This window comes from Pteropus alecto, unplaced genomic scaffold (genome assembly GCF_000325575.1).
Source record: "Pteropus alecto unplaced genomic scaffold, ASM32557v1 scaffold251, whole genome shotgun sequence".
In the NCBI taxonomy this organism is placed as follows: Eukaryota; Metazoa; Chordata; class Mammalia; order Chiroptera; family Pteropodidae; genus Pteropus; species Pteropus alecto.
The window spans coordinates 3,885,408-3,903,224 of record NW_006431048.1 but is presented as its reverse complement, the minus strand read 5'-3'; the positions used below and the strand labels follow the sequence as shown (position 1 = coordinate 3,903,224).

The 17,817-nt window shown below is 43.7% G+C and overlaps 1 protein-coding gene across 1 annotated transcript in view; it reads right to left on the bottom strand.

Annotated features, from left to right (window-relative positions):
- The window catches only part of LOC102891261 (kalirin RhoGEF kinase), a 295,084-nt gene that overhangs the window by 159,863 nt on the left and 117,404 nt on the right, over window positions 1-17,817 (bottom strand). The window contains exons 7-9 of the mRNA XM_025052186.1: window positions 15,417-15,608; window positions 11,660-11,791; window positions 8,276-8,506 (exon numbers count right to left, since the gene is read on the bottom strand). Coding sequence (XP_024907954.1) covers window positions 8,276-8,506; window positions 11,660-11,791; window positions 15,417-15,608 — 555 coding nt within the window. The remainder of the gene's footprint in view (window positions 1-8,275; window positions 8,507-11,659; window positions 11,792-15,416; window positions 15,609-17,817) is intronic.

Below are 17,817 nucleotides of genomic sequence, written 5' to 3'. Positions count from 1 at the left end.
CATGGCTCATTCATTCAGCTCTCTGCTCATACATCACTGGCTTTCCCTGTGAAATATTACATATTTGTGGTGGTGTTTTCTCGCCACTTCCTGTGTAAGCTCCGTGTGAGCAGGGCTTTTTTTGGTTCTCTGCTGTGTTCTCAAAGAGCATTTGCTGAATAAATGAGTGAATGAACTCAATCTAACTTGAGAACTTCCTGTGTGATAAAGGACAAAAACCATTAAAAAAAAAATGGAGAGGTTTTGCAAATAGTTGTGGAATCAGAATCCCAACTCTTCTGATTTCCTCATCTGGCTCTCTGATCAATCATTTTATTTGAAATCAATTATTAAGTTTTTGTCATTATTTGATCCAAAGCGAAGTAAGCAAAATGTTTTGTTGTTTTAAGTAAATGGAAGAATTTCTCCTTTTCAGAACCCACCTCCAAGCCCCCAGCCTCTTCACTCCTTAGAAAGCCATTATTCGAAGGAGAGGTTGACGCAGGTGTCTACAAACATTTTGACCTGTTAAAGGCTCAGGTACACATGATGTGTGAGAGCACCCAGGACAGTCCAACAAGTCACTGTTTCTGTCTCCTCACAGAGCACACTGAGCGTTAATTCTGAAGGGGAAGAGCCCATAAACTGCTAGTCCCACCAGGATAGCAAGTGGGAGTCACTTGAAATGCCCAGTTACCAGCAGTTCGTTTTCTGTTCCCTCTTTGGAACAAGTATGATCAAAATAAATGTCCTGCTTTATGGTGGGAGAAGTCATCAGAGTTTCAGCTGCCTTCCTCCCTTAGGCCCCTCCACTCCCAGCCAGCCCACACTTGTCCCTTCCCAACAGAGGAGGCTAAAGTGACTAGAACTCATCGTGTTCTTGGTCTCTCCCTGAGTGAATCTCCTCACACTGGTACCTTGATGTTTCTTTATGGTGTCACCACACTTTTCATCACTAAGGCTGAAACCCCTTAAGTCAGAGGTTCTCAAACTTTAGAATGCTTAAGAATCACCTGGGATTCTTTTTAAAACATAGACACCATCTTACGCACAGATTCTGAACCAAAAAAATTTGGAATAGGGCCAGATAATCTGTGTTTTTACTAAGCTCCTCATTCTGCTCAGATGATTTTAATGCTAGGGGTCCAAGGACCACACTGTGAAAAATACAGCTCAATATTCACACTTCAAACCTCCTTTGTTTCCGTAACAAAATGGACAGTGATTTCCAGTGATTTTTTTTTTCATAAATGCTCTCAGATCTACCCTTGCCCCATCACCCCAGTTCATGCTTTGTGGCCACACCATGAATATGGCTCCCAGGATCTTCCCACTCCAACCCAGTCCCCACATCAAAATACCTCAGACCTTCACTCTGACTGCCTGTTTCCTATGCTCAAAATCTTTCAATAGCTTCCCACTAGTTATAAGTGTGAGTCTTTTATCCTTCAGCCTAGTATTCAAGGCTCTAGCATGTTGAGATCAAGGACATGCTGAGCATAGGGGTTATTAGAAAGAAGTGACTCTGGATGGTGACTGTCTTGTCATTTGTTAACAATAATAAAAAGGAATTGGGGACATTAAAAGTGGATCAAGAAAGCCCTGAGGTTCAGTAACTCCTGGGAAGGAACTTCTCACTGCCTCCCAGGCCCTGCCAGCCTTCTGGCCCTGCCTGATGGAGGCACCCAGGTCCTCCTTGGAAGGTGCTCACTGTGGAAAGACCACTCTTCACTCAGAAAAGTGTTTGTATTCAGAAAATAAAGGTAAGCAGCACAGGAGATGGCCATGGTGGTGAAAGGAAGAGAAGAAGGCAGAAAGTAGGGCCAAAAGGAACGAGGTGGGGTGCAGAGTGTGGCGAGGTACTAGGAGTCCATGAAATACTCTGGCAGGAGAGTCTGAGTGTGTCAGAGGCAAGCCTCTAAAGCTCCTAGCCAACCCTGCTAATTCTAGCTGGAGAATACAGAGGACAGGAACAGACCCTTCGGTACCAGCCTCCCACAATGAGGAGAGAAATGGAGGCCTCCCTCTAAGATCAGTGACACCAAAGAGGCAGATGGGATGATATCCTTATCTTTACTCCAATCAGAAAGCAATCCTGAGAAGCGGAGCTCTCCCTTTCTACCTCCCCAATTCAACTGAGTCTCGACGTTGCTCTTTCTGGGCATTCACTCTGCCCAAAGAATCATCTGTTATCTACTTGAATATACTTGAATGACTGGATTATCACCATCAAAACTTAATTGAGAACTTTAATACTGCTAAATACTACCATGGACAAGTGGATATTATCTACAAAGAAAAGCATCAGCAATGCTGAGTTAACATAATTATGACAGTGAAAACCAAATAAGAATGTGTAGTGTCTGTTTTAGGGAAATTTGTGCAAGATAAATAACTGAAGAGGACACTTTATAATGATGGAACAGATGGAAAATTGTGCTTGAGTATAAGTAGGACTTGGTCTTACTGGACAGACAGTTTGAGCATGAATCTCTGGTGTCAGAGGCTATATACATAACCTGGGGCAAGTCTCATCCTTTGGGACCAAGTAATCCATCAGGGCCCTTTGGGTAATAACATTCCAGCACTAAATCATAAACCCCTCAAGGGCAGGGGCTGTGTCTCTCTGCATTTCCATCACCTAGCATAGTGCCCAGGGCTTAGCAGAGAGGCTAAGAGCCTGGACCTAGTGGGTTTGAATTCCTGTTCTGCAAAACTAAAGGGCAAGCTTACTTAACCTTCCTAAGCTTTAATTTCCTCATCAGTAAGGTAGAGACCAAACTATCACTTGAAAGATTAAATAAGAAATGGCATGTGAAGGAATTAGATGTTCAAACATATTTACTCATAAAGATGATGAATCTTCAGCTCTGAACACTAAAACTTTTATAGACACAATTAATCCCAGTAACAAAATCTCAGGGCTGGAATCTCTCTGATGTTTGAATCCTCTCCCCAACATACCCACCAAGTACCAGTTCGAATTTTGAATGGTTCCCCCTTGTGTGTGTGTTCCCAGATCTACCTGGGACTAAGCCCTGAGTTTTTTCCTTCTTGGATGCTTTAATCTTCCTTCTTCTAGGAGGAGTTAATTTTTAGATCCATCATCATTCTGGTCACTTTTTTCTAACTAATCATTCTGTGAGCAACACAAAGCACTCATCTTTTATTATGCAAAGCTGTCAACTGGATTATACCATGCCTGACCTGCTTTAGTATGATTAAGGGTCTACAGTCACTATAGTTAATAAAAGATTGAATAACTGGAGTTTTCAAAAATTACTCTCAAATCCTTTTTACACATTCTTGGACAGGCAAGAGCTGACATAGTAAAAGCTGTAATTTTCCATGTGAGGATACAGAAAAACTGATAGAAACAGGTGAGATTCATTTGTAATACAAGAACTACGGACTTTAATATTAATACATTCATTCAGAATGGAGAGTCACTGAGTCACAGAAATTCTGCTATCACTGCCCCTCACTAGCACACCTGACTGGACTGCTTAAAAGCAAAAGACACTATTTTTAAGAGAGGGTATTAAAGCCTTAACATGTCAATGTCCCACACACACCTCTAGGACTACTCATAAGCCTTCCAGTCTTACCTCCCGCTTTGGCTGCCAGAAGCAAGGATCTAGTTAGACCTCCTCTTCTCTATCCCTTGGCTAAAACTTAACTCTCTGCTTTCTGGCCTTCCCCAGGAACACCATCCCCACCTCCTTTGCTTGAGCTCCAAGGACCAATGCAAATCCCACCACAAACAGGGAACTTTCCCTGCTCTGATTCTACCAGTCCATTGTTGTTTTGCTTCGTTGGCCTGAAATAGATACCTGTGTGCCATTCAAATGTCCTTAGGTGTATATGTCTTCTCCCAGCCAGAAATCTCCAACTCCTAGCACAGGGCCTTGCACACAGCAGGTGTTCTAAAACACCTTATAATTTATTCTTGCACGAAATGGAAAGAGAAGAAAAAGAGAAGCAGAACAAGATGGCCTCCAAGGAGTGCTCGAAATGGTTGCTCTGGCTATGAAATAATGGGATAGAATTTGCATCTACTAGAAAGAACAAGAATTTAGCTATTCCTTGTTCTTCTTGCCACAAAGTCTGGTCTATCTAAGCTTGGAAGTAGTCCTTTACATCCATAAGAAGCCACAGGAATTAGGGGAAAATAAGAAACAGAGGTGGATATCAAAGGATGCTATCATGGAGTGCTTTTTCAGCTGTTGCTCAGTACTGTCCCACTCTAAACCAGAAAAACAATAGTATTGAAAATAATTGCATGAGCAATACCATGGCAGGTGTGCCCCATTCATGCCTTTCTGCAGCTGAATGAACCCAAGTTCCAGTGTGATCCTCAGAGATTTAGTTCCACTGTCCCTAAGCCCAGCAGGGAAGAGAAAGCGGAACGTACACCTGTTGGGACCCAAGGGAGGACTACCACAGAGATGATGTGTCAGGCCGATTCTCACTGCAGATGTTTAAATGCAATCTCATTTTCAGTGGTGTCTATCTTTGGTTTTCATCTCTCTGCTTTTACTCTGCTTTGGCCCCTTAAAGGACAAAGCATTCCTACTTGGGCAAAGACCACACCCTGGAATGGCAATGGAACAAGGAGTTAGGCACGCACTGTCTTTTTCCTTTCCATCTCTTTCCTCGCCTTCCTCTTTTTTTTTCTCCTCCTGTCTCAAGTATGTCTGTTTTTCTCCCTTTGTCTTTAAATCTCTCTCCCTTTCTTTTTCTTCCCCCATTGTCTATCTCTGTCTCTCCTTCTCCCTCCCTGTTTCAGGGTGTATATACATGTCCGTCTGTCTGTCATTCTCCCCTGTATGTTAAGTATACATGTGTGCTTCTCGTCTCTCTTCCAGTTCTCCTTCTCTGTCTTCCAGGCTCTTTTCTCATGTGGCTTTTTCTATAGAACACTGGCCTGGGAGCCAGAAGACCTAGCTTCTGAATCTAGCACTATCATTAACTGGCTGTGTGGTTATGGCCAAAGTTACTTTACATTTCAGGGCCTCAACTTCGTCGACCATAGAGTAGGTTAGACTGTATTCTCTTCCAGTTCCTTGACAGATTTTATCATTGAATAAAATGGAACTCAGCAGACCCATGAAATAGTCACTGTTGTAGAAAACAAGAGAATCATGCTGAGGGTCTCCAACAGCACAAGCACCAGGGGGCGCCCGAGTACCACTCAAAGAGAATGTGACCAACAACCCAGACAACATTAATGGAGGATTTACTGCATGCTAGGCAGGCGCTGTGCTAAGCCCTGTACTTGTATATTACTCAGTCTGATGAGATAGGTTCTATGAGTGTTCCTACTTTAGAGATGAAGAAATTGAAGCACCAGAGGTGAGGAAACTTGCTCAAGGTCACAGAGCCAAGATTTGTCACAGCAAGATTGAAACCCAGGCTGTCTGACTCCAGAGCCCATGCCCTTATCTGTGATTCTGTATCGCCCCAGCCACTGATGCTTGCTCACAAGCTTTCCGCTTAGGCTGCTGAGTAAACATCTCTGGACGCCAGATGTGCTCAGGTGTTTTGGATCCAGACTACATGGTTCAATCAATTCTCTCCTCCTTCAAGACACCAACTCTGACTTCTCACACCTCTGCCTATAACTGTTTCATCAATACTCTATTGCCTTGCACACTGACAGGCATGCTCTCATAGAACTGTCCTACATATTTTCAAATGTGTATGTCGTATTCTATTCTGACTAACCAGGCACCTTGTCAGAACCCAGTGAAGTGCTGGGCCAACTGCAGAGGCCCAAACTTGCTGAATAACTGCTGAGCACCGAGGGTATGTCCCTGTGTCCTCTTCCTGGGCTGTAAATACCTGGAACTTCAAGACTTTCACATCACAATTTCTGCAAGTGGACTCCAGCTACTCACCAGCAACTGCTGAATGTGTTGGGAGGGGGGTTAAATGATGTTTACGTCACAGAAGCAGAAACTGGGGTCTTCCAATGATAATTTCAGCTGAAGCAGGAATATAAAGAGAATCCCAGATTTATACCAGACACAGCTAAGAGCTGTAAGGGGCACAGAGAGGAAGAAGCCATGGTTTCTACTCTCAAGAAAATACTAGAATAGAAGAGATGAAACACGCAAAATCAAAAACGATAAATATGTAAATTTTCTGGGAGTCGGGAGACCAAATGCCAAGTCCTTCAGTCTAACTGCCGAGAGCATTGTCTGGCACACTTCTGAAGTGCTAGCTCAGACATATATCAGGCACTAATGGCTGCTTGGGTGGCAGGTAAACATTTGAGATCATCACTAGGTCTGTAGCCCTTGTTCTCACATTTTTCTTTGTACGTTTGTCCAAGTCAGATACATGATGAGATAAAGAATGAGTGGGACAATGGGTGAACGGAGTAATGTTCCCAAAAGCCATATTCACATAATCTGAAAAGAACAATGGATTTAACCACCTTGGGGCATTCAGTTCTCATGGGAGATCCAAACCCCCATTGTGTCCACCTAATAATCTGCTTGCTCTTCCTCAGTGCCAACAATTTGATTTGTACAGTAGAGATGAATTAATTGGGTGTCAATTCCAGAAATGGTCTCATTTTTAAGAGTACAATATAGCATAGCCACAGGTATAGTTCCATTATAACTTTTCCTAGCTTTAGTGTAGGAATGTCACAATAGCCATTCCATTGCGACATTAAGATGTCACAGGAGCCATGGCAGAGTCTGATAACAGTTCAAGTCTGGACGCCACCCTCCTGTTGGCCTCTTGCCCCTCTGCAGTACCCATCCTAGTACAACAGCCATGAAAACAGAAGGACAAAGAGCACACCAAGGAAGCTGCATGATCTGTAGCCTGGATAGTCTTCGCAAGTCACTCAGAGTTCACTGAAATAGTAATACCCCCTCTGTGTGCCTCCAGAGGCTGCCACCTCCCTCTGTCTCAATCACAGATGGACTCCGTGCTCTCTCGTGCACAGAAATGATATATTTCTCTGGACAGCTCCAGATGGCAGGAGTAGGCAACTGATTCATTTGCTTCCCCATTCCCAGCAGGCCCCACACTAGTTTCAGCGTTGGGGCCAGCACATAAGCAGTGCCCATCTCTCCTGAGGCTGAGACATTACCTCTGATGACTCAATCATTGCCCCAGCTGAGGAAGGGGAGCTGCAGGGGAGTTAAGGCAGCCTGAGAATGGGAGACACTCCTGAAGGCTACGTACTACTGACCTTATGGTGAACCCCTTCCTCAGAGGGTGTCACAGCCAGCACCAGGGCCCCTCCCAACAACAGCTGTGAAGGGAACGAACCAATGTGTCTGACAACATGTCCAGTTAGCTCTCAATTTTTCATGCATATTTTGATATGCTTTCAGATTACACCTGGTCAATACCACAGAAGGCATGAAGGGAGAGTAAAATATAGTATTTTACATGTATAATCTTGAAATTGTGTGGGGGTCCCAGAAAAAAACCCTGCCTCTCATAGTGAACCAGCAGGGAGATGACACTAAGCCTCGATCTCAGTACCCAGGTCCCAGCCAGCAGCCCCCTTAGTCCTTAGAGCAAAGCCCTCAGGAATCCTCAGAGAGACAGAAAGCGTGAGGGGTAAAGGATGGGTTATTTCATCTAAAAGGGCACTTGCGGCAAGGCTGTCCTTATAAAATAAAAAACGTAACCATATCTTTGTTATCCGTAATCAAGGAAAAAGCTATGACTGGTATAATAATGCAAAAGAACAGAATAAGCCAGAAATAATCTCTAATTATGGAGCATACAGTCATCAATAGCCCATGTTTTTAATGTGGTTTCCCAAGTCCAGTTTTGCCAAAGAATCCCCTAAAGGCCCTATGTCCCACCCAAAACCCCCACTCAAGCAGGCCACTTGCATCCCTAATTAGGAAGTGGGTTCATGTTATGTGGGGTCCAAACCTGACAGTGCTCAGATAACCCTTTGGGCCCTTGGTTTGTCCAGAAAGCTCATGACTAAGTGAGAGGTCAAGCTCTCTCCAAAGAAAACTATGTCAAATGACTGCAAGAAATTACTATTTCTCAGAATGAATTACTACTACTATTTCTCAATATCACAGAGTGAAAAGGCCCAGTCTATAAAGTTGCTTAGGTGAGAAACATGCAATCAACAAGTCCAGATGAAATTTTTTTTTTTTTTTTTTTTTGAGGTAGGATGGAATAGCTAGGGGCTGAATTTCCCTCTTCCCTCCACAAATCAGATGTTCCCAAGCCTGATCACCTAGGTCAGGAACTTGAGCCATCTACCTAGCTGGGATGGATGCCGGGTGCAGGGGCCTGTTACCTGCTGGACATCCTGCTGGAAGACACAGAGCTGCAGCCGCTGATGGAGCCGCACCTTGCGGTGCTGCCAGATACTCTCAAGTCGCCGCTGGTGGTGCAGCACCTCGTGTACCACGTCCAGCACCTGGTGCACTGCCTTGGAGTAGTTGGCTGTGGCAGTGAGGGATTCAGAGTTCCCAGGACTCAGGGGACGCTGCAGCACATCCAGCAGCGCCTTACCATCCTGGCTGACCTGTAGGCAGGAAGCAAAGTCAGGTCAAGGGAGCAGAGCGGCAGGCAGGGCACAGGCAGACAAGGAGGGTCTGCCCAGAGGTTTCTGATTAGGACTAAGAATTTCAGCCCTACCCAGACCCATGCAACGAAGGAACGCGCCCAGCCTGCAGCCCAGGAGAGGGCAGAGCGCCCCAGAATCCTGGGCTAGAGGATTTGCTGGGGCGGCAGCCAGTTGCCTATGAAACTCCTGAATCTGTGTTTCTCCCCTCTTGAATGTAAGCTCTATGAAGGCAGTGATTCTGCCCTGTTCATTGTCTCCCCAGCATCTATAAAACACCTGGCACATAGTACTTGACAAATATTTTGACTGACTCACTTGACAGGTCAGGTAGTAGGACTTCTTTTCAGAAATGAAGCTGAATATATGTTGACTCCATAAACCTCTTCCCCTCTTTCTTTTTTACCTTCTTCTACCTGGTTCCAAATTACTAGATGTGTAACTAGAGGCAACTTACCTAACCTCTAAGCCTCAATTTCTTTGTAAAATAGGGATAGCAATGGTACATACCTCATAGAGTTGTGGTAAGGATTAAATGAGTTAACACATGTGGGGTGCTTAGAATGAGGCCGAGCACATAGGATTGGCTACCAATTTTATCTTCATCATCATTTCTCTCTCCTGTCTTTATTTCCTTGTCATTTTCTTTCTTTGACATTGATCCAACTTTTGCTCTCCTTCTATACAATCCCCTTTTTTCCTCCTGAAAGTGGTAACGTCCTCATCTTTCCATAACATGTAGAGTAAAGAAAGGACCCTTAGATTGTGGATAAACCATCCATGCTCCTGGGCTTCCCAACACTCACCTTCAGTGCTGAGACCAGTGTGTGAGGGGGACATTCCCTGTCACTTCTCATTGGAATCCTGGCACAATTACAGGCACCAAGAAGTATGGAAAGTGGCATCATATGATCGACACCTGTGGCTCTCCAGGGCTTGGCAGAGTACCCAGTAGAGCATGGGTCTTTTCAATTAAAACAGTAGCGATTGGAGAATCGATAGCAATTTTAAGACCCCAGATTAACTTGGTTGACAATGAAATCAAAGTTGGAGCTGAAATGGTCCTTTTATACCAGCAAGGTATGGAAGGAGGTGTGCTCTCACCTCCGGCCTTATGACCATCAATGGGTAGCTGTTTGCTGGGTTTGTGGCCTCCCCTCACCCACACCTTCATGTTCTGATAATAGCTTGGCTGGGGGCTCAGGAGCACAGAGGCAGCTGCTGCTCCCCCTGCCACAGAAACGCATGTAGGGCTGGGGTATGAAAAAGAGGAGCACGAGTGGAAAGTACAGCTGAGACAAGTGAGGAAACCTGCCTGAAGGAATACATACAATCTAGGCGACCACCGTTATCCACCCCATCCCACCATAGCTGCCTCCCGAAATGTATCGCCAGGGGAGGGGGAGGGGAAATATCCTCCAGAGACATGAATAAGACAGATATTCTATAGCCAAACCCACGAGAGCTCTCTTCAGTGCATTCTAAGCACATGCTGTCCTTTGGCACTACAGTATGTCAGAGGCAGAGGACCATGTCCTGAAATCCATGTCAACGTGAGTTCCAGTCCTCTGCCTCAGTCCCCATCTGTAGGAGGCAGCGGCAGCCCACTGACCTCTGAAGTGGGCCGGGAGGGAATGTCTATGTCCCACAATGCTAGGGCCTTAGTATAAATGCAGAGAAACATTGTGTCTATATTTATAATTACACTCATAGCCCATCGACGTGAAACATATAAGTATAATGTTAATCTAATCTGTATACTCTATTTTTGTGTTTTATAAGTGGTAAATTTAGAGATTTTGACCCATAGGCAGAAGCACAGTTCTAAGAGAAAGCCTTGGGCCATTTGGATCAGAGCTGATGAGATCAGATTTAGCTCGTAAGCCCTCCTCTCTGCCTCCTATAATGACAAAACCTGTTACTATGCTTAGCACTTACTATTGCCAGGCACGGGCCCAGGTAAATTACGTGCATTATCTTTATAACACTTAAAACTCCCCCATGAAGTACATGTTATCATCTTTATTTCACAGAAGAGACTGAGGCTTACAGTGGTTAAGTAACTTGCTTCAGGTCACACTGCTGGTAAGGAAGTCAAGATTCTGACACTGGCAAAAACCCTTAGTCTCACCCAGAAGCCACCAGTTCTTTGGCATCAACATTATCAAACTCACCTGGGGTAATATTTGTTACAATAGGCTCCAGGTCCCACTTCTTGACATTCTGGTTCAGTCTGGGGTGTAACCTAGGAATCTGACCTCTAACAAGCACCTCAGGTGAGTCTGATGCCTATGGGTCCAGAAACCCACCCTGGAAAACTGCTCTGACGGATATTGCCCCAGAAGAAAATCGTGGGTCAGTTGTGATTTCGCTTTCCCCTCCTCACCAAACTTCCTTAATCAGCGCCTTTCTTTACATCCCTCAGCTCCCTCCCTCGGAATTCACGCCAGTTAGCAAACCTACCTACTTATATATGTCCACACAAATACACTTAATTGACCCTTTTAATTTGAAAGGAACAAGGATCAAGAAGTGTTTCTCCCCTTCTTAACTTTGTACCATGTCCCCAGCCTTTGAATTTTCGGTAGAAGAGTTTTTTAGCTTTTTCTTCACTTCTATGGCAGCTTCTCATGCCTGCAAATACCTATGTCCACCCTGTGGTGAGTTTTCCTCTGGACCTTGTATAGTGAGAAAATGAGTATTTTTTGCTGAGCTGTTTCATAAAAGGGGTGGCAGGCTGGTGTGTACCAGCCAGAAAGCAAACTCCAGAGCAGCACAGTGTTGCTTCCTTATATAGAGAGTTCAATCTTCACATACATGGTGAGCCAGATATGTGTGTGTCCGTGTGTGTGTGTATGTGCGTGTGTGCGTGTGTGTGTATGTGTGTGTACACGTACCAAGGCGGTGCCTGCTGATGGCCCAGTTTTTTCTGCTGCCTGGCTGGAGACACCATCATTCATAGATCAAGGATCCTAAAGGTGTCTCCAAAGGGAGAAAAATGGCTTCTCTTCTTAGTCCAACCTAGGCTGTTCCACAGTGTACAGGCCAGTGCTCTCGCCACACACCCATACCCATACACGTCTAGAACCCCTGAGGGTACTGCTTGGTTCTCACCTCTGTGTATGCCTGGGTCACTTGCTCGTACAAGGACTGGTGGTGGTGGATCGCCAGCTCCAGGTCTTGCATCTCGGATGGCAGGCCACCTTCGCTGCACATCTTGCACCAGGCATCCACTCCTGACAGGAACTGGAAGGAGATGTGGCCAGGTCAGGGTGGGAGCACTGGGGGTGGGCAACGGGTGGATTTTGTGGACACGGTCAGATACCTTGGGAAGAAGCACTGGGACCCCGGAAGCCTTAAGAGAGACCTCTGTCGAGAGTGCAGTTTTTCCTTTAAGTGTACAAACAGTAACTCCATGTTAGAAGTCAGACCCAGTATATGTTTAGGGTGTGTAGTTTCCACAAACGCAGAAGATTATTATGAAACTGCTGGAGGTGGGAGGTATCTGCGTGTTCAACAGGTCATATCCACACATTGGCTACAAAATACAGGTGTGCAAATAGCTCACTACATTACATGGATACATTAGAGCTGCTTGCCCTGTGCACACTCACAGGCACATGTGTATGTGTGTGTGTGGGGGGGTGCATGTAATGTAATGGGATATTTCCACACATGTACTTTATAGTCTATACACTGAGTTGTGAAGAAGAGCAAAGAACACCTCACACAAGACTCTCAGCCCCGCCTCCCCCAAACTTGTAGAGGCCATTCCCATAAGCAATGGAGATTAACCCTCAAGAAGATCTCCAGTATTGGGTCAGTATTCTTAGGCATGGGAGAGGGTAGGGGCACCATACACTATGTGTAGGTGGCAGTGGCTCCTGGGATGTGATATAGATATAGATACTGACAGATATCAAATTATTTAAAAATTAAAATTAACAACTGTGGAAGACTATGGGTCTCCATGCACAAAGGGTGAGCCAACAGAAATCACTCAGATTTATTGGGTGGAAAAGTACACCTTTAAAATGCAAATAATTCTTCACCCAACAGTCTGGAATGCTTCTGTCTGTGATTCTTCTCGCCTGGATGCACAGCTCCATTTAAATTAATTGCCTAAATACCTTTTTATCTCATTGCCAAAACAGCCCATATGAGGACAATAAAGAGCTGCCTAAATAAACAAATTGAAAAAACAGCCTTGAATCCATTGTTTGGTGTTTTTTTTATCTCTAGCTAAAAAAAGAACCATGGTTTACGAGTTTCCCTGAAGGACTAATAATACCTGAGAAAACTGCATAAAAAATAGATACAAATAAAAGTGCTCCTGATCCAAACTAAGTCAGGAAACATCAACGAGAAGTTGGCTCCTCCAGCTACTCTGTTCCAGCACTATTTTTATTGTAACTGCTTGAGTTCTAGTCTTGTTGTCACTCCCGGCTTTCAGTCCCTGGCCTGTTGGCTGTTGTGGTTGATTTTTCATTCTGTATATTTTTATCACATTAGACATCTCTTAACAATTATGGAAGAGCTCTGGATGCTGTCCGGTATCAGATTGCGTGTACTCGATAAATTCTCAGAAGCTTCTTTGCTCCACCAATAACCATTTTACAAAGGAACCTGAAAGCAACTCGATATTCATGTGTCAATTGTGAGGGTGGCGCCTCTTTAAGGTCCTGGCAATTTCTCTGTTATACTTTAAAATGAGTCCTATAGCAGATCCCACAAAACGGTGAGCTCAAGGAAAGAAGGAGAGACAGAGAGAGAAGCATTGGGTCTCCCTTGCCAGTCTGGATAAACCTTGAATAAAGTGTGCACATCATAGGGTTGAAAACAGAACAAGAGATTAGACATGAATATTCTCATGGTCCTAAGAATGAACCAGTCACTATCAGTCATTACCACCATCATCTTAAAAAACAAACAAACAGAAACACATGGCTAAGTCCCTCTGGATGGCTACCCTTGAATTGTGACACAAGTATTTTAGCCTTTGGAAAGGTCTCCGGTGGAAACGGGCACAGTGAAGGAAATACAAAATACCGCGATAGTATGTTGAACAAATACCCACAGTAAAATCTATCATTTAAAAAGCACACTAGGCAACTTACATGCTCCACTGCAAATCTTTTTAACAGTGCAGGGAGATTTGTGATTATCCCCACATTAGAGATGAGGAAACAAGCCGGGAATGGTGAAGTGACTTGCCTAAAAACTAATGAATGATGAGGCTGTGATTAGAACCTACATTAGTCTGGCCTCCCACACTAGACTCTTTCAACTATTCCATATTGCCTTTCACGTTTGGTGGCTAATGGAGAGAGAGATTTAAGGTATGGCTTTGTGTTCAACTCTCCATTATCTGTGAGCTACCCAAATGTCATACAAAAAGAGAAACTTAGAGGTTAAGACCATAGACTATAACGTTAGACACACCTGGGTTGAAATCCCAGCTGCCCACAGATTGTGTGAATTTCACAATGGTGTATTAGTAAATGTTTAACAAGGAGCACATATATGTATACACATGCAAATACACACATGTGTATTATAAACTTTACTAACATAAAGGATATGTAGCACATAATTTACACAGAATAACAACATATATGATGCTCTTTATTGAAAATTCGATGTAGCCAATTGATTCTCACTTTTGTATATGACAGACAGATAGTTTCAGCATGAAAGCTGGTTGATATTTTCACTCATGTTGGTGTAAGACAACAGTGAAAATATCTGAAGACTTATGTCAGAACATTACTAAGTCATCCATGGTGTGAGGGGCTTCTTTGATGAATGGAATAATAGTTTTTGACTATCAAAGAATATTTCCTCAATCTTGTGTGCTATTCACAATGTAAGAGCTACAGACAAGACACAATTCTAAGTTTAGTCAGCATTTAAAAATATTTTTTCCCTAACTTTTTAAGACTCTAGACAATCATTAAAACAATAAATCAAGCCTCAGTTTATAGCATTTGATGATTTCCATGGTATGAAACTCCTACCATGATCTATTTCAAGTTACCAATGTGACATCATCAAATGTAGAATTAGGAAGAGATTATTGGTAGCCCACACTATACAGTATTTTCACCATAGAGATAAATACATATAAACAACCTCAAGAACCTAGATAATAAAATGCAGCAAAATAATTGGGAAGAAATGAGCTCTGAGTATTTATGGGCTTTGTTTTTAATATGACATATTTAATGTAAATGTAGTTTTAAGTAATGGCTATGTTTAACCACCTCACAAAATTCATGAAAATTTAACAACTGGCTCCCCATGATCTGGTTAGAGCCAGCTCCAACACAGGATCTTAGGTCACTTAATCTCTGTGAGCTTCAGTGCTCCTTTCTATAAAATGGGTCAGTAATATCACTGGCCAATACCAGTAAATAAATAGCAACCAATAATTGTTATTTCTATCTACCGTATTATTGTTCCATTATTGTTCTCTATAGCAAATGTTTCATGTAAAATTAGTTTTCCCCTGCTCTCAGAACTCAATGATCAGTTTAGTTTCACAGTTTAGTTTGGTCTATGCTAAGGGAATGCATACTAAGCAATCAACACACACAAGCAGACAACAATAAACTACCCAGTGGAATGTAAACAGGCTCCGGGTTCCTTCTTGTTTGGATGACAAGCAAGACCACCAATGTTTCTTTATGTACACAGGGGCCATAAAAGTGGTAGAACATGGGTTATTGTTGTGACTACTCGGCAAGGTCTTCAGTGTTTCAAAAAGAGAGGAGGGGCTCTCTACCAAAAGTGCACGTCCTCCCACCCTGCCCTTCCCCTGTCCCCCCACCCTTCCCACCACGAGCAGCCACAGCAGCTGCCTTGGCCTCACCTGCTCAGCCTTCTGGTGGAACACTGCAGACATGGCGAGGATGGTGCTGCGCTCGTCCAAGGCAGCAGCAAAGCTCTTCCATTCCTGGTCCAGCTGCGTGGAAATCTGCTTGATTTGCTGTGAGGCATAATGACCAGCCTCAGAAAGGCGGGAAGCCACAGACATGATGCGGTTGATGTTGACATAGGCATTCTGGGAGGAAAAGGAGAATGAGTGTTTAGTGGGGCAGGCTGAAAAGGCATCCACTTATCACTTTTGGGGTGGGTATTTGGGAGAAGGAATCTACGTCAAACAAAAAGTATGTGAGAGGCTGGTATAGGCTATACTACTGTATCCATTTTTGGTCCAAGTGAAGTCTTTGTCTATGACATAAAACTCCAATAGATAGTAGATACAGTAACTGAGGCTTTTCATTCTGGGGACCAGCATAGTTTTTGTGCCAACTACTAATGCACATAAATGCAGTCACTTTACAAGGACTACCTTAGTAATCTTCACAATTATCTTATGAGGTCATGCATGGTACTTCTAAGAGTTACTCTCTAGAAGTAATGGCTCAGACTAGGGTAAAAGCTGGAAGACCCAAAGGCACCTCTCTTGCTGAGGAGAGAGCTATACTCGCGGCATTGCTGCCACCCACAACAAGGCAGCGATGCACATTGAAGAGGGCAAAGGACATGTTGCATGGTAACCTCACATCTTCCAATCACTAAGCAAAGACTTTGCTGCCTCCACACCTGTCCCTTCACCAAAAGAACTAGGGCACCAGCTATCAGTCAGGGTTTAAATAAAGAGAGCATTTGAAGCCACAACATTTTTCCATGCTAAAAACAAGATCGATGGAAACCTTTCTATCCCTACTTGACTTAGGAACATTTTCCCAGCTGACCACAAAAGGAATCTGTGGGTACCCCCAAAAGACATCCGTGGAGCAATCCTGGCCCTGCTTACTCCTTTCCTCTTGTGTTTCATTCACAGTCATTCCCATCTTTGATTGCCAATTAAAATTCATGATCACAATGTGTGTTGTTTCCTACTAGGCTAGCAGAAAACCCTCCAGGAAGGAATAAGACAAAAGAAAAACCTCACAAATATAAGACAGTAGTGAGCATGGTTATTTTTAACTGCTACCTCCTATTAATTGTCTGAGGTGTCAAAATAATCAAGTAATATTGTGGCACCCGCAGAGAGCTTTTCTGACTCACATGATGTCTGTCTGAAGAAGTATAAGGGTGGCAGGTGGCTTGTACATCGTTTTTCTTTGTCACAAATCTTCTCAAATGATAATATTCTTCAACAACAGCATTTTCTCTTGGTTCTTTTAGCTCAGGGGTATCTCATTAATATTGGGTAAGTTTAATGAAGGTCTCTGATTTTCCTTTCCCTCTTCCCTCTTCGTCCACATTCATTTTAGCTGTCCCTGACCCCAAGCATTCCATCCCTGACCTAAGCCAGGTGTATAAGGTCTCTCTCCAGTTAGAAGATCTCTGCAGAAGTTTAAAATGTTCGGTGACATGCTTGGACACAAGTCTATCCTGATGTATATCCCATGCATAATCTCTTTCTTTAGTCTGGCCTGAGACCTTTCTGACATAGTACATTCCCTTAACAGACTAGAGAATTACTTATTCCCGTTATATGAAATAACTATCCTTCAGAGATTTAGAAATCATTATCAGCCTTGTTTTCTGAGTTAGGATACAGATTCTACTTAAAATTAGCAACTCTATTTACAGAATTGACAGGAAAACCAACTCTGCACTCAGAAATAGAGGGAAAGAAAAGGAAAAAAAAAAAAAGGTATGTACTGATGTTAAAAGTTCTGTCTTCTAAGGGAGTAACATTTGGATTCCCCCAAATCCCCAGCTTGTGTTTTCTTAGTTTGAGTTCCCCTGACGCAGACCCTGAGACAAGGATTTGGGACAGATAGTTTATTTGAGTGTGGTCCTTAGGAAGCACAGTGATGGAGTGGGGAAGTCAAAGAAGACAGAGAGAAAAATAAAGGATGTGTTCATTAACTGGTTACTGCTGTGAGCAACTGGGGGTCATCCCTCCTGAAACTTTTTGAGAGACTGTATAGAACACACTCCTGCGCCATCCTACTGGGAGACAAGGAATCTGGAGTATTTATGCACCAAGTCTCATTGCTCATGATTGAAGGGCGCTCCTAGAATAACTCCCTGGCATTTCCAGTCTGACCTCCACACAGGCCAAGCACTCCTCCCATATCAGAGAGTGACCATGGGCAGAGAAACACAGGAAGCTGTCAATGCGTATGGGAACCATTTGCAGATGACTTTCGGGGCAGGTTGAGGGGATATGGGTGGGACATTGACGGTGTCTGATATAGCTGTCCTTCTAAACTGGATTCAAATCCTGGAAATGCTTCCCCCCCAACCCC